Raw genomic sequence first — 22,811 nt, 5'->3', positions numbered from 1 at the left:
ATTGCCAGGCCTTCCTTCTGAGGTGCCCCTGGGTGGACTCGAACTGTCAATCTTTTGGTTAGCAGCCAGGCATGTTAACCGTTTATACCACCCAGAGACTCAGGTAACTTTATAGCTGATTCTTATTCATCCACATGAGGGGGAATGTACACCACTATTCTCTCCAGCTCCCCCACCCCGACGCCAGCACTCACTCTACTTAAGTAATCGCTTCATTAACTTCCTGAGCATTTCCTATTGATTCCACGTAACCTGGTTATTTAAAGTGCTGTCACTTTTTCTAAGCTCCTTTATTTACTTTGCCTGCGGAGAGGTGCTGGGAAGCTGTACAATTAGCTACCTTTCTGGAAAATTTGCACCCTTCTGGAAAAATCCCGAAGTCCTCCCCAAGTGCAGGAGGTTTTCAAGAGCAATTAGAGTTGGGGACAAAAAGACTGCAAAATTCCTGCTTCTAGTCACAAGGCTATGTTATTGGTTCGAAACAGATTCTCAGAAAGCTGCCACACCCATATTCAAATGCAAGGAAAAAGAGTATTTCAAAAATCTAATATAAGTGAGTTAAAAAAATAATTACAGCTTTTCTGGGGTTGTGTTTTATTTTTAACCCCTATTTCCTTTTTTCCTCCGGTAACGTAAAGCCTTGATTTTATCTTCAAGTTGTTGAAGTGCAGTACGTCATCACGTGCCTAAAAGGGTATAAATCTTCTCAATTCTCCTTAAGAAAATTTGTTTAAAAATTTACTATGCAGACTTGTAAAATTCTGAAAAGTATCTCTAAGGCATTGAAGGTAATTGGTAATTCTAGCCAAACAGCTGTGATGGGTTATAGATTATTTTATTTTTGTTTCCATAAAGGGAATTAGTTAGAAGATGTAGCAGCTTTCTAGTTAAAATTATAACTTTTCTTTTTTTTCCAAGTTAAAAATTTCCCCAAAATGTGTTTTATGAAGGGTATGTACGTGTTCACGTTATATATCATCTAATTAGTTAAAACAGTATCCTAAAGAGTGTTACTGGTTGAAAGTAACATTCTATCATGATGGGTTTATCAGTAGATTTGACTTAAAAAAAAAAAAAAGAATGTTAATAACTTGGTTTTCAGAGCTCGGTCAACAGAGACTGCATAAGCATACAGGATAGATTTTGCCCTCTGGGTCGTATGCTTATAACTCCATTTATTTACTTCTAACAATATTTTTCAGAGAACTTTTTTCTTTTGTTGTTCCTTGCTTGTTAATCTTTAAGAGAAAGGAAAACATGACAGTTTTCCCCAAATAGGAAAAGAATTTTCAAAACATTTTAAAGGGAGCCATTTTCATTTCTTGTAAAAACACTGTATAAAGTTCTAAAGTAAGTCTGCTATATAGGTAAACAGAAATCAATTGATATTCCTTCCCTCCTTCCCTCCCTCCCTCCCTCCTTCTCTCTTTCCCTCCCTCTTTCCTTCCTTCCCTTCCCTCCTTCTCTCCTTCCATCCCTCCCTCTCTCCCTTTCTTCCTTCCTTCCTTCCCTTCCTTCCTCCCTCTGTCCCTTCCTTCCTTCCCTTCCCTTCTGCTCTCCTTCCCTTCATCCGTCCTTCCCTCTTTCCGTACCTCTCTCCCTCTCTTCCTTTCTTCCCAGTAAGGTGGTGGTAAAAAAACTCCACCATGGCTTTTACGACCGCTTAATTAATGTTGCAGGTGCTATGGCTGTTATGTAGTACTTACAGTTTAGGCAGCCTGCTCAGTAATAGCTCTATAATGTACACACTCATCTCTTTGCCAGGCTTGGTGTCCTTTTATTCACTTAGAGGCAGCTTCTAGTATATGACCAACTCACCTATCTCTCATAAGTCACCACAAAACCACCCACAAAAATTCCAGACTAAGTACACTACATAGACTCTGTTTCGTCCGTGCGTTTCCGAAGGGGGCATGCTGGCGATCAAAGATGTGGACGTAAAACCTCATCACGTGTTACCAACACCAAGGGGGCTACTATAGCAGCTCCTGGCAAAGAGGTTCTCAGTGGAAACTATTCCAAGAAAATACTCCTTAATCCCTCAAGCTGGAGGCTCAGGAGATTTACCCAGGCTTATGACCATATAAAAAATTGTCCCACTGGATTCTGTCCTTTATAAATGCCAGGCTGAAAGTTTGGTTTGGAAGTAAATAGGGCTGGATGCGGCGCGAGTTGTAAGGAGAGGAGCTGGTGTTTCCTATGAGAGTGGGAAGAACCTGTTTGTAAAATGGTGGTGAAATTTCCTGAGGGCGTGTAACATTTTGGTCCAGTCGCTCTTGCCAAAGCCTTCTTAAGCTGGCAGACTCTGGAGATCTCGGCTTCTGATGTCCACTGTAGATTTATTTTAAAAAAAGTTTTGGCATAATCCTTTGGCTAAATTGGCATTTTTTTCCCCTTCCACCTCCCTATTTTGCACTTGAGAATACAGTCCGTTTTTGCTGTTTCTAAGTCAGTCCTTTTTATTCGGTTATAAAAGGCAAACCCTCTTGCCCAAAAAAACACGGCAACATTAATGAATTGAAAACAGATATTTCCAGACTTTCAAATGTGTTCCACACTTTTCCTAAAAGGCATGCTGAATAATTCTACACAAGCAGGCAAAACTGTTTCGCATACGGCCATTTTTGTTTGTACAAAAGTAACACAAGCAGTTCACGGGGAAATTCGCAACTGTTTGAAGGGAGAGCTGGACTTGCATTTCTACTAAATGAGTCTATTTTCCTTTGCCTGCACTACTTCATGGGGCTTTAAACTTTAATAAACATCATATTCAAAGCCGTAGCCCGTGGTTAGCACCCCCTCTCTGGGTCTATCCTAGGGAGTTTGCTAGTATCCAACCGCCTACTTCACATCTGCAATGTCTCCAGAACATCTCTCCCTTACCAAGGCATAAATCGCATTATTGTTCCCCCTCTCTCCCCCGTTCCCCATCCCTATCCCTCCTCTCGTTTTCTCTCGTGAATGGTTCTCCTGTCCACCCAGATGAATTTACTGGAAACCTGCAACTCACTCTTGTCATTTTTCTTCACCTTACTCTCCTCCATCCAATCCATTGCCAAGTCCTGCTAATTATACCTCAGGGACATATTTCAAATCCATAGACCTGTATCCCCTGCCAGCTCCAACACCTCAGCTCTAGCCCCCCTCACCAGTCATCAGCTCAACAGCAACAGCTTCCTGTCTAGGACACCCCGCTTCCACATGAGCCCACCTCAAATGTATCACCCCCTGTGAAAGCCTTATGGAGCACAATTCTACTCGGACACACATGGAGTCGTCATGAGTCAGAATTGACTCGATAGCAACCAGTTTGGCTGTTTTTGGTGGTATTTGTAATTATAAATTGGAACAACTCACTCTCCCCTTAGAATAAAGTCCCAAATCCTTGCCATAGCCTGAAAGCCCCTGCGTGATCCAGCTTCTGCCTCTTTCTCACTTCCCGACCTACTCTCCTTACGCACTGCGCTCCAGCTACACTGGCTAAATTTCAGTTTCTGGAGTGCACCGAGCACCGAGCCTTTGCACATGCTATGCCTTCTGTCTGTGGTGCACGTTCTCGCCACAACTTTATTTAACACCTACTCGTTCTTTAGGTCTCTCGCTTAAAACGCACTTGTTGTTAGCTGCCACTTAGTCAGCTCCGACTATTGGCATCCTCATGCATAATGGAACGACGCGTTGCTGGTCCTGCGCCATCCCCAATCCCTGCGCCATCGGTTGCAGATTGGACCGTTGTGATCCGTAAGGTTTTCACTGGCTGATTTTCGGAGGTAGATCACCAGGTCTTTCTTCCTAGTCCATCATAGTATGGAAAATTAGCCACATGCAAGCCTCCACTGACAGATGGGTGGTGGCTGAGCGTGAGGTGCATTGGCCGGGAACTGAACCTCGGTTTCCGGCATGGAAGATGAGAATCTAGGACTTTACAAACCTCTACACCACACCCTTGCGAAAACTGTCAGAGCATCTACTTTTTTGCCCCCTCCTAGCACTGACCAGAAGATGCCATTAAACTAACTAGTAGTTCATTAGTAGTCCCTCCTACTAAAATCGAAGAGCCATGTCTCTGTTGAAAGAATGAATAAATGAACAATTCTAAGAGATAAATATTATGATCCTCATTTTGTAAATGAAAGGACTAAGATTTAGAGATAATCACTGACCAAAATCCTCCCAACTGTAAGGTGCTGGGGCCAGGATTCGAACTTCAGTCTTCTGACTCCAAAGTCTACACTCTTCTCTCTTTATCCCTTTGTTACATATGTCAGTTGTTCTGAATAAAGCAAAGAGACAGTCCTCTACACTGTATATGCATCTCACATAACCCAGAGCTGAGTGTTGTTATTATCCCGATTGTACAGATGTGCCTCAGAGAATGTAAGAAACGTGCCCAAGGAAATGCCATGAGGAGGAGGTGAGGCTGTAATTTGAACCCAGGCTGTCCCCCTCCAGAGCTCTTAGCTATGAAGCTGGCCTGCCCCTCACAGTTCTCTCCTCTTTCTTCCTGCTGCCTAAGAGCATAGCCCAGGACCCCGCAGGCTCACTGAGGGCGTGTTCCCCTCCATTCCCTGCTCTTACCCTGCCCTGCTCTGTGTTCCCAAGATGAGCAAGGTATGTTCTTCAAGCTCCCCTAAATGGCTTCTTACCAGGTTCAGTCTATTATTGTTCGTTGCTGTTGAGTTGATTTTGACTCATGGCCACCCGATGTGTGCAAAGCAGAAGTGCATTCCTTACAGTCTTCAAGGCTGTGACCTTTTGGAAGCAAATTGGCAGGCCTTACTCCCAAGGTGCCTTTGGGTGGGTCTGAACTGCCAACCCTTCGGTTAGTAGTCCAGTGCTTAACAATTTGCGCCACCCAGGGACTTCATTCTGTCCATAGAGGGCAGTAATAGGAAATAGAGTGTGAGGAAGGGAAAACCCAGGGTAAAATCCAAGAGAAACCCTCTCCTCTCTGCTTTGTGGGAAGACAGGCCTGCCAGTCTACTTCCAAACAATCAGCCACCAAAAACCCCATGGAGCACTGCTCTACTCTGATCCACATGGGGTTGTCATGAGTTAGAGTCAACTTGAAGGCAACTAGTGTGGTGTGTGTGCTCTACTTTGGATGGTATCTCAGGCAGTCGTGTATTTTCTCTGATCTCGTTGCTCTCTGAAACTCTTTTCTCTCTGTGGCTCCAGCTAGTACTGGGTTGCTCCTACTTGTGGTAGAGGAGGGACAAAGGAAAGGGGTGGTAGAACCTTCCTGTGGTTACTAATTTCTAGGTTGCCTCACTGTTCCCCTATATGACTTTTCAGCTCATCCAATACCTCTGTAACAAGTTTCCTGTCCATTAAAACCCCTCTGTGAGACCACCTGGCAACCTGGCATAGACTCTAAGTATTGCTGTCTGAGACCCATCTGGCTTTCCCACCTCTTACCTTCTAAAACATGGAGTAAAGAATTGTGGTGGACCAGAGACCTGCGGACCACAGAGCCACAGGTGGTATTTGGCTGTGAGCACAAAGCCATGACAAGCATCCTTGCAGGGTATCTTTGGGACATGGAGGCTATAATGTGCTAAATGGCACCCTGGCGACACTGAAGGATTTGTGCAGCTTCCAGAGGTGCTAAATGTTCATCTGGGGATTGGCTAATTAATAAGAGGACCTGCCTTGTTAGAAAGGATCATGTTTAATTATAGTGGAAAAGGCAGCAGTGCCAGGAGGTTCCACAAATGTACCTGTGGTCAGCCCCACGGTCCTGTGCTTCCTGGGTTTGCTGTTTCACCTTTACATCTTGTCACTGTGATGCTCGAAATTAGGAGGGGGGGACAAGAGGCAGCTTTAGCTGCCATCTGTAGTTCCTGTACCATTGCTCAACTCCAGGAAAACACCTCATGCTACCTTGGGGACCATTATCCAAAATAGCAAGAATATGACTCTTCCAGAAGTGACCTCAGGTAAACACCACCCCTTCTCCGCAGAGCGAAGGGAAAAAAGCCCCAAACTGGCCCAATCCTCTCTTGCATTCTGATAAATTAATGTGCTGTTCCAGAGAATCCAGCATAATAATGAGCTTCATGACACATTAGCTCCAACGGATTACCCAAAGTTTTTGACCAAAAAGTATAAAAACTTGTTCTCACTCCTCCAACATTTAAGTTCTTTTTTAAAAAAATAATAAAGCCTGTAATGTAGAATGGGAATAAATAAAGTATGACTGATTGCCTTTCGTAGCTGGGGTATCATCCCTGATGTTATCAATTTTAATAGATACTTAAATATGTCAAGATCTATTTAAGCTCAGACAAGCACAACTAACATTCTAGTCAGTTCTTTAGAGCTAGAATGACTGGATTTGGGTGATACTTAGTAAATTTGTGCTTATGTTTTTTTCTGAGCAAATGAACTGAAATAATTACAAAATTGAAACATTTTATAAGGTGACACTACTGCATTTAATTGTATGAAATTTACGGTGTAGAAAATGTAATCATTTTATTCAGTAGTCCATGGTGTAATTAAGACTATTCTTTTGCGGGATCTTTTATTTATGATTTTCCTCTTCCACCTGGATGAGACGTCTCAAATTCAAAATTATACATCAATTAGGTGTATTCTCAGGAATTGTTTTCTTTAAGGAGCCTGTTTTCTACTCTCTTGTGTGTCCCTGATTTTATTATCCACAGGGATGTTTTTGCAATCAGAAGAGGGTAGAAACCGAAGCAGGGACGCAGGGAGTTCTTTGGACTTTTTCCATTTTATTCGGGAAAAGGACCACACACGATGAACCACCATTTCATAATAATGTTGCAGCACATAGTCTGTGATCTGTAGTAAAGATGCTTTTAAATTCCCATCAGAGCACACACCATGAACTGTGCTAATGGATGTCACACATTTTACAAAATCTGCATGTGTGAGGCTTTTCCGTCCTGTTTTAAGTGGGGCAATGTATATAAATAATAGATATTAGCAATTAAGCATCCACTCCTTTGCACTCATTTATACATTTGAAAATAAATTAAGCACAAACTACATAAAAGTAGATGCAATCTTCTCTTTTCCCTTCTGTTTTCCCTGCTGTTCTTGAAAGATATTTCTGTATTTATCTCAGTATGAACAATGACCCCAGCTCTCAGTTTCTGCATTCTTAATTATCAAAAATTCTCAAAAATGAAATAAGCCTGATGTAACTCTTGATTTTGTTGATGTTTGATGTTTAGGATACTGAGCGTTTCCTATCACTATTTATGGGTCTTACTCGGGACTTCTTACTTTGTCTTTCATCCAGTCCCAAAAGCTCTTACCTCTATTGGGAGAATTTTCACACTAGGAAAAAGGAAGGATATCATCAACTTAAAACCTGTATTTCCTGGGCGATACTGGCTTTAGCCCAGGCCATAAGAAAAACAACCTAACTCAATAATCCTCACGAATAGCCTTTGCTCTTTTTGGATAAAGAGTAAAAAATCTGTCATTTTTCTGCATGAGGCTCATGAGTATCAGTTGCTATTTTAATAGAGCAGTCATTTTGACCCTTCCCTGAAAATACAAGGTTTCAGGTAGCATGCTAGATGGATTGGTCCTTTTCACTCCCAGGACCCCAGATAGGACAGATCAGAGTGGTTCTGGAGAGGCACTATTGTTTACTGCGTGCATATGTATACTGGTGGTTCCTGATTCCGGGATCATTAGCCTAATACACACAGCAAGGAAGATCTATGCATCCCTGATACAATCCATTAAAATACTGTAGCATCAAAATGTTCTTGCAGATTATCTCAGGGCAATAGTTTCAGGGGTTCATCCAGCCTCCATGGCTCCAGGAATTCTGGAGCCCATGAAAATTCAAAATTCTGTTCTGCATTTTCCCCCTTTTGATCAAGTTTCTTCTATCAAATCTTTCACCAAAGTGCTCAGTAATGGTAGCTGGGCACCATCCAGTCCTAGTCTTGTGGCAAAGGGGCAGTTGTTCATGGAGGCAGTTAGCTACACATTTCCTTTCCTTCTCCTGTTCCCAACTCTCCTTCTTCTTCTGTTGCTCCGGACGAATAGAGATCAATTTTTGTGCCTTGGATGGCCGCTTTCAAGCTTTTAAGAACCCAGGCACTACGCAGCTGAAACTGTTGCTCTGAGATAATCTTTAAATCTTAAACCAAAAATATCCCCTGAAATCTTCTTAAAACCAAACAATATTTTAACTTAATTAGTAAAGAATGTCTACCCTGAGCATTGTGTTCTTTTAAGATCTATCTATATGGGATCAAACTGACAACAGCAACTCGAAAGATTAGATAGGAAGCTGAAGAGGCAGTGAGTTTGTGTTAATGGAGGAGGAACAACTCAGAAAAGGAGGATGAGCATGGTTACACAACCTGAAGAAGGTAATCAATGTCACTGAATTGTACATGTAGGAATTGTTGAACTGGTCTATGTTCTGCTGTGTATATTCTCAACAACAACAACAAAAATAAAATACATTATTTTAAAAATGATCTTGGAGAGAACTCTCCTGTATTATCTGTTTTCTTGATTGGCATCAACCTCTACCAAAGCCAGAAACTGGGGCATTATCTTGGATTTGAGGTTGTAACCTGACAGTGTACAGGCTAAAGTTGGCCCAAAGATGTGTGTTGTTTGGAGTGTCTGAGGCTTCAGAAAAAGAAAAAAAGATCTAGTTGTCAACACTTGAAAATCTGGAGAGTTCACATTACACTCCAGGTCTCTGGCTTTTCTTGAAAAATGTGATGATCTGCCAACTCTGGGCCTGCATTTCCTTCTGGCAACAATTAGCTGGAGCTGAGTGGAGGCAGCAACCTTTAGATGAGACGTGCGCCTCTTCAGCTTGCCACAGTCCTCACCAATCCCTATTGTGTACTTCCAGCTTACTTCAGTATTCACATTATCTCCTGGCAACTGCAGATAACTGAGTCTGTAGCTTCTGGTCTAAAGCATTCATGACAATTGCAGAAGACACCACATGTTAGAAATCTTCTCTTACTTTCTAAAGCCGTAATGAAAATGAAAGCTAAATGTGAGTACCTAACATATGCTAATTTCTGTACTAGATGCTTTGCACAGGTTACTTCATTTGATCCTCAAAACACTCGATGATGTGTTAATAGCCCCTTTTTTACAACTGAGAGACTGAGATTCAGAGATGGTAAATGATTTGTCCAGGTTTACGTAGTTAATAAGCTGCAGAGCTAGGAGTTAAACCAATGTGTTTCTAAAGTTCCTGTTATGCCAAGTTTATGTATTTATTTCTTCTTATTTTCTAAAAGTAAACATACATTTCAGAGCAGACAAGAAACTATACCCTGTTACATTTTCCTCTGAGAAACTCCAGGCTTTCTGTAAATGCAAATGTAGACATGGAACGCTACAAAATTCTTGAATGGTTTATGTCTCCTGTACAGGTGCCTGCAAAATGAACCTGAGTAAAATTCCACATGTCTTGGTGTGGGGTCCTTGACTATGCTGACAATTTATCACCAGATCAATTCTAAATTGGCTTTGCAAATGGACTGTGCTTTTTATGTCATGTACAGGGATGGTGTGGTCTAGGTTTGCACTGATCAGAATGCCTAGGAAGTGATATTGCCTAGGGAAACCAACCCTTTTTCATAGGTTGCTGATGTAAGCATCTTGATCGTTTGTACGTCTGTATTTATATATTTCCAGCACTTAAATACCATTATGCCACCTTCTCTTTGCCTAGAGTCACAGGCTGAATAATCCCAGATCCCAGAAGGGAAAGAAGTTTGCCATTTTTCTTTTTTCATTTCATAGTCCTGTAGCAAGAATGCTTACACTCGACCCCAGCTATTTAAAGCACATTGCCTCCAATTCCCGGCTTTGAGAGCAAACAATCTGCCAAGCACCCCATAAATGCAAAGTGACCTTGACATGTGTCATTCACTGGAGTGTTCTCATCGAAGTCTTCCTGTTTAATATTCATAAAGACTTTTTTGCTAACAGCATATGTGATGATTTTACAGGAAGTGGGGGTTGGGAGGCTTTATTTAGAGATGGGTTGAATTCTGAGAAACGTACCCTCGGTGTCTCTCTGATGAACTGAAGTATCAGTTTGGAGGTAGGAAAATCTCGTTTTGCATTCTTCAAGGGAGGACAGTGATGTGCTGGATTCTGACAGTTTTTTCTCATTGGGGGTTTCCTGGGCTGGTCCATCTGTGATATTGAATTCGGATACTGAATTTATAACGATAGCATTAATGGGTTTCTCGTCTGCATGCTTTTCGTTTGTGAGTTGTGTATCTAGACAAAAAAAGAAAACACACATACACAGACTCTCTATAGTTTGCAAAGCCTAGCGCTCTAAGAAGGGATATTTGCAGAAAAGTTCACATTCTACTCTTTTATAAGAAGGAAGTCTTATTTAAAAGAATAAAGCATTATCAAACAGGATACTTTTGAATGAAAATATAAATAAGAATAAAAGAGTACAACAACTATAAAGTTTAGCACACATTAGGAATTTCACCTATCACAGTAATTTGTGACAGTTATTTCTACTGCGGGTTTTTGGTGATGGGTGGGGAATCAAGTAATATGTTTACCTGGATCAACAAAATCTCTTAGTATGTTGTCAGGTTCTGTTACAGTGTATTACGGAGCTGAGAAGTAATAAAAGGGTCTTAGATGCTGAGCATTCCTGCTGACTAATTTATGTGGCCTCAGCCAGTCACTTTGTTTCTTTGCCTCTATAGACCTCAGTTTCCTCCTCTGTACAAGAAAAGTGGAAATAGATGAAAAGTCTGTAAGCTTGTTTCTACTTCTGCTCTGAAGACTCCACTTTCTCTGCCACCCCTTTCTCTGCCTTGGTGTGTGCTAAGTGCCTGTTCAGATGATAGCCTATATGGCCTTAGGGTAAGTTTCTTGAGAAGACACTCGATTTCTGTGTAACTAACTGGAATAATTGTTAGAGATGTTCAGGGAGCTTCTAGGAAAGTCCTTGACTGAGACTTCGGTTTGCAAGGGCATAGAGAAGGCTGGGATTCTCAGGATGGTGCGAGCGATTCATGTGCTGTGCTGCTAATGGGAAGGTTGTGGGTTTGAGTCCACCCAGAGGCACTTGGAAGGAAGGCATGGTGATCTACTTCTAAGGATCAGCCATTGAAAAATCTATGGAGCACAATTCTACTCTGACACACATGAGGTCACCATGAGTTGGTGTCAACTCCATGGCAACTGGTACTGGTAGAGAAGGTTAAGAAGTGCTTCATATATTTGAGAGCTCATGTATTCGTTCACTCATTCCCACATAATAATTGACAGTCTGTTAGATAACAAGCACTGGGTTGGGTGCTGAGGGTACAGTACTGACTAAGCCAAACATGGTCCCTTGCCTTTAGGAGTATCAAGCAAGGTAGCAAACTGATACCAAAACCAGACAAAGACACCACAAGAAAAGAAAACTACAGACCAATATCTTGTATGAATATAGATACAAAAATCCTCAACAAAATACTAGCAAACAGAATCCAACAGCATATTAAAAGAGTCATACACCATGACTAAGTGGGATTTATTCCAGGAATGCAGGGATAATTCAACATTAGAAAATCACTCAACGTAATACACCACATCAATAGAACAAAGGAAAAGAACATGATCATCTCTATGGATGCAGAAAAAGCATTTGATAAAATCCAACACCCTTTATTGATGAAAACCCTAAGAAGATTGGAATAGAAAGGAAAATCCTCAATATGATTCAAGGCATACATGAAAAGCAAATAGCCAACATTATACTCAATGGAGAAAGACTGAGAGCTTTCCCCTTGAAATTGGAAACAAGACAAGGGTGCGTGCTCTCACCGCTTCTGTTCAGTATTGTATTAGAAGTCGTAGCCAGAGCAATGAGACAAGTAAAAGAAATAAAAGGTATCCAGACTGGAAAAGAAGTAGAAAAATTGTCTCTGTTCGCGGATGATGACCCTGTATATAGAGAATCCCAAAGAGTCCTCAAGAAAACTTTCAGAGCTTATAGAAGAATTTAGCAAAGTTGCAGGGTGCAAGGTAAACAAACAAAAATAAGCTGGGTTTCTACACACCAGAAATGAGAAATACAAAATGGAAATTAGAGAAACGATTCCATTTACAATGGCATCTAAGAGATAAAATCTAACCGGGGACGTGAAGACTTATACAATAAAAATTATAAAACACTGCTAAAAGAAGACTTAAATACATGGAAAGCTGTTCCATGTTCTTGGGTTGGAAGGCTTAATATTGTTAAGATATCAATACTACTCAAAGTGGTCTATAGTTTCAATGCAATCTCAATAAAAATTCCAATAGCCTTCTTTACAGAAATAGAAAAGGCAATCCTCAACTTTATGTGTAATGGCAAGAGTCCCTGAATAGCTAAAGCAATGTTAAAAGAGAATAAAATAGACAGCTACAGTAAGTAAAACAGCCTGGTACGAGTATAACAATAGACACATAGACCTATGGAAAAAGTCAGTGGTTTGAACCCACCAGGTGCTCCATGGGGGAAAGATGTGGTCTGCTTCCATAAAGATTACAGCCTTGGAAATCCTATGGAGTGGTTCTTCTCTGTCCTATAGGGTCTACTCAATGGCAGTGGGTTTGGTTTTTGGATAGGACGGCTAAGATGCAAAAAACAGAAAATAACAAATGTTGGCAAGGATGTGGGGAAACTGGAACCCTTATCCATTGTTGATTGGAATGCAAAATGATACAGCCATTGTGGAAAATGGTGTAGTGGTTCCTCAAAAAAACTAAATATAGAACTACTATTAAAAAAAAAAAAAAGTTGCCATCAAGTTGATTCCTACTTACAGCGACCCCATAGGACAGAGTAGAATTTCCCGATAGAGTTTCCAAGGAGCGGTTGGTTGATTCAAACTGCCGACCTTCTGATTAGCAGCCAAACGCTTAAACACTGCACCATCACAGCCCAGTGGAACTACCATATGACCCAGAAATTCCACTCCTACGTATATACCCAAAAGACTTCAAAGCAGAGACTCAAACGGAGACTTGTACACCAATGTTCATTGCAGCACTGTTCACAATAGCTAAAAGATGGAAACAACCTAAATGCCCATCAACAGACGAGTGGATAAACAAAATGTTATACATACATACATACAATGGAATACTACTCAGCCAGTAAAAGAAACGAAGTCTTGATACACGCTGCAATATGGATGGAGCTTGAAGACATTATGCTGTGTGAAGTCAGTCAGTCATAAAAAGACAAATATTGTATTACCTCACTTACATAAAAAGTCAAGAAAAGGCAAATGTACACAGACTAAAGTTTACAAGTGGTTATCAGGGTGGGAGAGGGAAAGGAGGAGTTAATGCTGATGGAAAAATTGCATTAATTAAGGGTAAGGTTGCACGGACAATTATTGTAATTGCTGTCAAAAGTTGTACACCTGTAAAAAGTTGAATTGGCAAAAGTTGTGATAGATATGTTAACAACAACAACAAAAAGTAGCTGCTGAGACTGCTTATGTACAACCAGAAATATCATGAGATTTGGTTACTTGGTTTGGAAGTTTAGGGTCATGCTTTTATGGGACATCCCAATTAATTGGTTTAATAACATATTTAATGCTTCTGTTCTACCTCCCACTTTGTTACATAGTGCCTGATGTCTTAAAAACTTGCAAGCAATCATCCAAGGCATGACAATTAGCCTCTATTCTCCTGAAGCAACAGAGGACAGAGAACCAGGAATAGGAGGAGGATATTGAACATGTGGCTAATTGCCTCGATGAACAACTGCCTCCTTTGCCATGAGACCAGAACTGGATGGTGCACAGCTACCATTACTGAACATTTTGATCGAAGATTCTGTGGAAGAGTTCTGATCAAAAGGGGGAAAATGCAGAACAGAATTTAAAGTTTTAATGGACTCCAGACTTTCTCGAGGCACGGGGTCTGCAAGAAACCCTGAAACTATTGTTCTGAGATAATCTTTGAAACATACACCAAAAATATCCCTGTAGCCTTTCTTTATGGGATCAAAGTGATTAACAACAACTCAAAAGATTAGATAATTAACCTTAGAGGGCAGTGAGTTTATATTAATGGGGGGAGGAACAACTCAGAAAAGGAGGGTGAGAATGGTTGCACAACTCGAAGAATGTAATCAATATTACTGAATTGTACATGTAGAAATTATTGAATTGGTGTATGTTCTGCTGTGCATACTCTCAACGACAACAAAATAAAAAATAAGGTAGCAAAGAAATAATTGCTTAGGTTATAATATTAAGGAATGTATTAAAGCGTACCGTGAAATCATGTTAGAGACAGAACCAGACTAGGTAGTGGAGCAGATAATTTTAACTTATCTTCACCCATTACATTAAGAGAAGCTTGGTGGTGCAGTGGTTAAAGTGATCGACTGCTAACTGAAAGGCTGGCAGTTCGAAACCACAAGCAGCTCCGCAGGAGAAAGATGTGGCAGTCGGCTTCCAAGGTTTACAGGGTTGGACACCCTATGGGATCATTATGAGTCGGAATTGACTTGATGGCGCTGAGTTTGGTTTCTTTGAAGATGGTGAAGGAGCCCTGGTGGTGCAGTGGTTAAGAGCTCTGCTGCTAACCAAAAGATCAGCAGTTCACTCCTTGGAAACCCAGTGAAGCAGTTCTACTCTGTCCTCTGGGGTTACTATGAGTAGGAATTGACTTGATGGCAACGGACTTTGGAAGATGGAGAAAGGAGTTAATAGAAGAAACACGGAGCAAGGCAGATTGATTCCAGGGACTTTTTTTAGGCCTAAGCCATCAACAGTCTTGGTGATTTGGTGGCATTATTGGGAGGTGATGAAGATGCGTTCTGGAGAACTGCATTCCCATGGGTAGCCCAGTGCCCATTCGGTTCAGTAATGATCACTGAATGACTGGAACAAAAAGAATAAAATTGCCAACCTGGTTTGATTTTATCAGGCTCTGTGCCGCTCAATGCAAGAAATACATTGTTGCCAAGTTCATCCTTGTTCTTTCAAGGGTTGCTACTTAGTTTGGGGCAGAGGGAAATCTCTACTTGGTCCTACCCAATGGGGCTGTGGTTCCAGGAGTTGTCTGTGCATTAGAATCACCTGGGAAATCTTTTTAAAATCTGGATTTTTTTTTAAAGCCCGGACGACCCCCTCGAGACCTACTAAGTGACAGTCTTTGGGGGGATTTTTGAAGCTCTCCAGGTGATTCCAACCTGCAGACAAGTTTGGAAACCACTGCCCCAGGGGTCTCCTGCTTTTGAGAATGAAGGAAGGAGAGAGAACATCCACTGGCTTGCGCATAAGTGATTTGCAGAAACTAACCATGAGGTAGCTGCTTTCTGAAGGGTTCCAACTGTACCAACAGTATGGGGCACAATGGTCTTAGACCATTTTTGTTTGTTTCTGATTCTGCAGACAGCCTTGGTTTGCAACAATGTTTAATTTTCTTCCCTTCCCCGTCTGCAACTGGCTTTAAAGTTTAAACCTTTAAACTGGTTGTGGTTTCATACACCCTAAAAAGAAATAGGGTTGCATCAAATAGGCTAGAAGTAGGTGTTCAGGAAAACATCTACTGTTGTCAGCAATTATGAGTGTTATTGAGTACATGATAGAATTGGCTAACCAGATTGGGAAGCTCCAGGCTTCCTTTAACCCTGAGAGGGATTCATCAAAATAGTGATGTGATGACAATGACATGATTATGATGGTAAAAATAAGAAGGATATTTTTCTTACTTGGGTATCAAAGCCACCAGGAACCAGCTGACACCACAGACATGTGGACATTCAAATTATGCCTTAGAACAGGGCTTCTCAACCTCCCCACTGTTGACGTTTTGGGCTAAATAATTCTCTGCTGTGGGGCTGTTCTGTGCATTGTAGATGATTAGCAGCATCCCTCTCTCTCTACCCACTAGATGCCAGTAGTACCTCGTTCCCCCCACGCCCAGTTATGACAATCACAGATGTCTCCAGTCATTGCCAAACCTCCCCTATGGGGCAAAATCACCAGGTTGAAACCATTGCTTTACACACACACACACACACACACACACACACACACACACAGTTATATACATTTTATGTCAAATTCTCTGGTACCACTTACATCTCATTTAACTTAAGCATCACAACAACTCTAGGAGGTAGACATTGTTAACCTCCCTGAATAGATGGGAAATGCATGAATTGGTATCACCAGTTAACAGATGAATGAGAGTAATAAAGGTTTAAAGATTTTATTTGGGTAAGTTACACAAGGTCTCCTAGTTAGTACATGGCAGAACTGGTATTTGAACCCAGGGGTATCTGGTGGATTCCAAAAGCTTATTTATTATACTTGTCTCTTATATGGTACAACATTTTCTCTGATTTATTTTTAGCTTTTATCTCTGCCTCCTAACTGCTGAGACCACACATCAGCAAAACACCCCTTACCTTAAATCCCGTGATGGTTCAGCTACCCCAAACCAAGCCTTCCAAATAACTCAGCTTTATAGATGTGCCTTTTTCTGGACAGTCTTGCAAAGCAAGACTACCTTCTTGCACACTCAGGGAATCCTGTCTGTTCCGTTACAGCTGCTTTATACCACACATTAAAGAACAGCTCAGACAGAGCTGATAGATAACGAAACCTTGATGAGTATAGAGATTGCAGCAGCTATTTACTTACAGAATTAATTAACAATCAGCTTAAATTATCACACGTAGTCAGGCTGCATGTAATTTAAATTGCTTTCGCACAAAGTAATTCGGTAACCAAAAAAAAAAAAAAAAAAGTTGGATAGAGGTTACTGGAATGTAAGAACACGCGGAGAATACAGTATACAGCCAAGTGATATACGATTCTCTTTTTTAATGTTGAGACAATTTTAAGCATAGCATTCTGAATGTAAGTGGTGTACATTAAGCAACCATTTGGAGCACACTGCGCTTGTACTGAGAGAGTTTTATGGAGAAGTTAAACTGCCATTCATAAAGTTATTTTAATTCTATATCTCTGTTTATATTTTTCCTTTTTTTTTTTTTTGCGTTCCCCAGTGGGAATTATCTGTTGTTCATTAGCAAATCATCTGACATGCACACATTTCAGAGCCCAGGCTGTTCAACCCAGAATTCTAACATCTGAAGTGAGTCACACACAGTCTTTGGGTGAATGTTACTGACATGTTCCATCTTTTATAGATGGAATGCTAACGATAATTCCCCCGGATTTCTTCCTTTGTGGGGTTATATGACACTGTACTCAAAGTCTTATAAAGTAGCATAATCTAAAAAGAGAAACACATACCAAGAGGTATCACGTCTTCTGCAGAGAAAATTATTTTGGAATTAAATATGGGACTTGTGAAACTATATTTGGGATTTTATACATAGTTCTTGACATTCACTTAGAGAAAATCTTTTTTTCTATAGAAAAAAATAAACCAAGATTAGGACAAATATTAGAAGCCCAACTATATTTCTTGGAAAAAAAATTAAAGTATATCTTAAAAGTCAGTGAAATAGAAAATTCACTTTTGGGCTAGAAGTAATTGCAAGAACCAGTAGGCATAAACTTAAGTAACAGAAAAGACAGACAGTTAATTAATTTTTTATTACCACTGAGCAAATGTTATTAATTTAATTCAATTAACATTTATTGAGTACCCACATGCAAGGGATTAATCAATGTGACGGGAGCTATTAATTTATTTACTTTAAGTTATTAAGGAAACATTTTAATGATTTTCATTTTGGCTCACTAAATATAGCTTTGCATTTTTTACATTCACATATTCTCTTTTTGAGTCATTATGTATTTAAGCATTCGAATTATGAATAGTGGCGTCTCTTCTTCTCTGCTCCTTTGATTTCTATTCTTTTTTTCTTTCCCTTTTTTTCTCTCTCTCCCGGCTCTTTCTCTCATTCTCTGACTGATTTGCCCTATCTCTATCATGGACTTGTTTTTTTTTTTCTCTCCAGCTCCTTCAACATGTTTGTTCCCCAAAACTTTCTCCTCTGTTCTCTTAGTTCCTTCCTTCGGACTCTACCCTTGAAGGTCATATTTGCAACTTCATTATTTTCTTTATGAAGTTGTCCCTAAATCTCTATGCAGATAGACAGGCACGCAGGCAGTATTTGCTGAGCATAAACTATGTGCTAGGAGCCCTAGTGGTGCAGTGGTTAAGCACTTGGTTGCTAACTGAAAGGGTCAGCAGTTCAAACCCATCAGCTGCTTCATGGGAGAAAGATGTAGCAGTCTGCTCCCTGAAAATGACAGCCTTGGAAATCCTATGTGGTGGCTCTACTCTGTCCTATAGGGTCTCTGTGAGTCATAATCAACTTGACTGTAATGGCTTTGGATTTAAATTATGTGCCTGGTCCTGTGCTAAAGTCTGGGCAATTCAAAGAAAAAGAAACAGTCTCGGTCCTCAAGAGGCTCATAATTGTCACAAATTGCCATCTCACACTAGTCTAACTGACTGTTGGTTATTTTATTTGGGTTAATAGCCAAATCCTTACAATTATTGTGTCTCTTTCTACCAAACCCTCATTCTTCTCCCCAAACTGAATTACTCCGGATATTCCTGGAGATTTCACAATCCATTTTCTTTTCATAGATGTGTCATTTTTCTAGTTCCCAGGCTTAAAAAATATTCTTTGATTTGTTCCATCCTTCCATCCCATCATCAACTAATTAACTAGTTTCTATTTATTCTCGCAAGAAACCCTGGTGGCACAATGGTAAAGAGCTTGGCTGCTAACTGAAAGGTCAGCGGTACGAAGCCACCAGTGGCTTAGGAACAGAAAAGACCTGGCGATCTGCTTCTGGAAAGACTACGGCCTGGGAAACCCTGTGGGAGAGTTCTACTCTGTCATTTAGTGTTGCTATGCGTCGTAATCAACTCAACGGCACACACCACCACCACCACCTTAGTCTTGCTTCTAAATATCTCTCAAGATCATCCTTGCTTTTTCATTCCCGCTGCTACCACTCAGGCTTAATCTTCTGTGCCCTCAAATCTGGAGTATTCCAATAGTCGTTAGTCTCAACTACAGTCACAACCTTCTCTATACTGTCCTATACACCGTAATCAATGATATTCTGAACAGTATTCTTCTGATCATAGTCCTCTGGTTAAAAAACAAAGCAAAGCAAACCAAACACACACAGATATCTCACATACACACACAGACAAAATGCTAATGGCTCACCATTACCTGAATATTTTCTCTTTTTTTCAATGAACCTACCTATCCTACTGCCCAATTGCCTTTTGAAATGAGTAGCGTGTTGCTAAGTTTTTCTTGTCAGAAGGAAACTTCAGAACGCTGTCTGAAAATTATTAGATAAGCCTTTAAGGCAGGGTGATTTTCATTTTCATTCAAGACCAAAATATTTAAAGTGAGTATATATTTCAAAGGTAGGGACCATTTTTTAAGCTGTAACAGTGAATTATATTTTCCCTTGGATTTAAACTATAATACGGCTTAGAATTTAGTACTGTAATTATCCGTGGTTGAAATCAGATCAAGGCAGACAAGTGACATTTCAAGGTGTACCAAACCGTTAACAAATTATTATGGTAAGTAGAAGTAGTTAATTGAAGTGACACTGTACAGGAAAAAAATGTCTTTACGTGTGAAGTTTGTAAAGTTACCACAAATGCCAGAAATGAATTTACGTTTTGTTAGAATATACAGACTATATTCTCCACAGTAACACATCCAACATAATCAGACATGGTGAAAATTATTAGAAAGGGTCGGAATCACACTTTCTAGACTTTAGATAAGTATTATACGTAAATTGAGTAAAATTTTTGAAAACTGATATTATGGCTGAAGACAGATCAAAATTAGGATGATGACAGTAGAGGATTCTGGACAGAGCTGGAGAAAAATGTAGAACAAAATTCAAAGTCACAAAAAAAGAGCAGACTTGTGGTCTGACAGAGACTGGAGAAACCCTAAGAGTATGGCCCCTGGACACCCTTTTAACTCAATACTGAAGTCACTCCTGAGGTTCACCCTTCAGCCAAAGATTTGACAGGCCCATAAAACAAACAATAACACACGTAGCTCAACCATGTATATGAGACTAAATGGGCATATCAGCCCAGGGGCAAGGATGAGAACGCAGGAGGGAACAGGAAAGCTGGTAATGGGGAACCCAAAGTCTAGAAGGAGAGAGTGTTGACATGTTGGGGGGTTGGCAACCAGTGTCACAAAACAATATGAGTATTAATTGTTTAATGAGAAGCTAATTTGCTCTGTAAACCTTCATCTAAAGCGCAATAAAAAACAATTAGGGTGATAAAGATTTCTCAGTACTGACAGAAGTGTAATAAAAGGTGATACACAAATCAGCTATGTTTAAAAAAATAAAAACACATTTTTTTCTTTTTAGAAGTCAGGTGGGATAACTCTCTCAGAGGGATGAAAGCTTCCTAAAATATTCTCACCTTTTTGAAATGAATGGGAATGAGTAATTTGTGGCATGTTCAATTGCTATATCCTGTTTCTTAGACTGGGCAAAACAAAATCTTGGGTTCGTTAAATTTAATTTTTGAGAATAAATGAGATAAATATAGTGGACATTTCTTCTTTAATTTTCAAATGCCAGCCCTGGTTGGAAAATGTCCTTTAAAGACATTCAAGTTAAAGCAGCAGTTTTATTGATCTTTGTTTGGATTTGTCTTCTGCAGAGCTTCAACTAAAACTCTGAGAGGAAAACCATTAGATGAAATGTTTATCAGGGGCTCTGACAAGACGCCGTTTTAAGCCTTTTCCATCAACCTTAGTAAACCTTTTTTAGAACATGGAAAATAATATTATTTCTCAAGAAATAATAGCAGTGAGTCTTCAAGATGAAAGGGATTTAAGGGGAAGGAAAATAGTAGAGAGGGTTGAACGTGATCCATTCCCCAAGCTTCCTCAACATTGGCAGTATTTTGGGGCTGAGGTGGTTGTGTGGCCTAACCCTTCTTGACAATTACCTTGAGTTTCTGCTGGCCACTATACTTTGCAGTGTATACAGACACACCTGTCACTGTCCGTTGATTCCAACTCATAGTGACCCTATAGGACAGAGTAGAGTTACCCCACGGAGTTTCCTGGGCTGTAATCTTTATGGAAGCAGACTGCCACATCTTTCTGCTGCAGAGTGGCTGCTGGGTTCGAACACCAACCTTTCTATCAGCAGCTGAGCCCTTAACCACTGTGCCACCAGGGCTCCTTAGACAGACATAGGACAAGAGATACACTTTTATAGAGCGATCATAAGCTGTAAGAAGGCGCAATTCACTCCTAGAAGATCTTTGAATCTTCTTCCAGCATGAAAATAGTGTCTCCAATTATAAGTGTCCCTTTTGTTTTTATTTACTTACCTTCACTTTAATGTCTATACAGCATGTCTCAAAAAATAAAGATTACGTTATCCTAGCCAAAAAAAAAAAAGGTTAGCAGTTCTTAGAGCTTGATGACACTTGAATTAGTAATAAGTGTAGGCTCTGAAAAAATAAATGGAGCCAAACAAGTTTTAAAACTCCAGCATAACTGGTATTACATATATAGTTGATATTTTTTTAACTGTCCGTGTTTAAATGTAAATGTTAAAAAATTAAACTATAATTATTTTAAGTATTCTCTATTATGTTAAAACCATTGCAATTTATTCATCCCAACCTTTTGAATGTCACTTAAAGTCTCTTCCTTGCATTATCTCATTTGAGGCTCACAACAGTTCTGTGAAGTAAGTATTATTATCACTATTATGTGTGTGAGGAAGTGGATGAGGTCAGAGGGTTTAGTGCTTTGCCCAAGATTACCCAGTTGGTAAGGGGCAGAGCTAGTACTTGAACTTCTGTCTTCTAATTCTTATGGCAGTCATACTTGGCATTCACAGACTGCTTTACAAGACCAGGCACTCTGCTGTGAGAGCAAGATGCTTTTGTGCAGTATAATTCCCTTGTCCCTTCTGCCTTTCCACTCTGCAGCTTAATTAATCTTCTAGTATTTGATCAAGACGCGCTTTATGTATATGCTCAAAAACAGAACTCCTACTTAATAAATAATAATTGCATTTTCCAAACTTACCCTTGAAAGCTCAATGCAGTTGTTATCTCATCTGCAAAGATTCCTACAACAATCCTAACCCGATCAAAATTTTAGTCGTTCCCTTTGGGGGCCCCTAGAGCCCTGGGTTTGATATCTTCACTATAGCCCTTACTTTAGCTTATTGTACTGTGGTTAATTGTGGATGTCTTCTCTTCCTCTTTCTGTTGCGAGCTCCTTGTGGAAATGTGTGCCCCATTCACCTTTGATTTCCCAGCATGTAGCACTGTGTCGAGTAGATCCCAAACTAGTTGCCATTGAGTTGACTTCGACTCATAGAATTGTGTCCCTCTCCGCCAAAATATGTGTTGTAAATCCTAACCCCTGCCTGGGGTGATAATCCCATTTGTGAACGGGTCAGTGCTTGTTATGTTAATGAGGCAGGATTAGGTTATGTCAATGAGGATTATGTTATCTTTATTATGTTAATGAGCAGGATTAGGGTATATCTTGAATCAATCTCTTGAGATATAAAAGAGATTAAACAAGCAAGTAAGTAGGCAGAGGTGGGGGAAGAGAGATGCGAAGCCACATGAAGATCGCCCAGGAGCAGAAGCTCAAAGAGGCAAGGACCTTCCTCCAAGCTGACACAGAGAGAAAGCTCCTAGTCCAGGGGAAGATTGATGAGAAGGCCGACAGAAAGAGAAAGGCTTCCCCTAGAGCTGGTACCCTGAATTGAGACTTTTAGCCTCCTAAATGGTGAGAAAATAAATTTCTGTTTGTT

The 22,811-nt window shown here is 40.2% G+C and overlaps 1 protein-coding gene across 1 annotated transcript in view; it reads right to left on the bottom strand.

Moving 5' to 3' along the window:
• The window catches only part of MDFIC2 (MyoD family inhibitor domain containing 2), a 130,086-nt gene that overhangs the window by 478 nt on the left and 106,797 nt on the right, over nt 1–22,811 (bottom strand). The window contains exon 3 of the mRNA XM_023727923.1: nt 10,039–10,260. Within this exon, the coding sequence (XP_023583691.1) occupies nt 10,039–10,260 (222 nt within the window). The remainder of the gene's footprint in view (nt 1–10,038; nt 10,261–22,811) is intronic.

Source organism: Trichechus manatus, unplaced genomic scaffold (genome assembly GCF_000243295.1).
Source record: "Trichechus manatus latirostris isolate Lorelei unplaced genomic scaffold, TriManLat1.0 scaffold00020, whole genome shotgun sequence".
In the NCBI taxonomy this organism is placed as follows: domain Eukaryota; kingdom Metazoa; phylum Chordata; class Mammalia; order Sirenia; family Trichechidae; genus Trichechus; species Trichechus manatus.
This window is presented reverse-complemented; position numbering and strand designations above follow the sequence as displayed.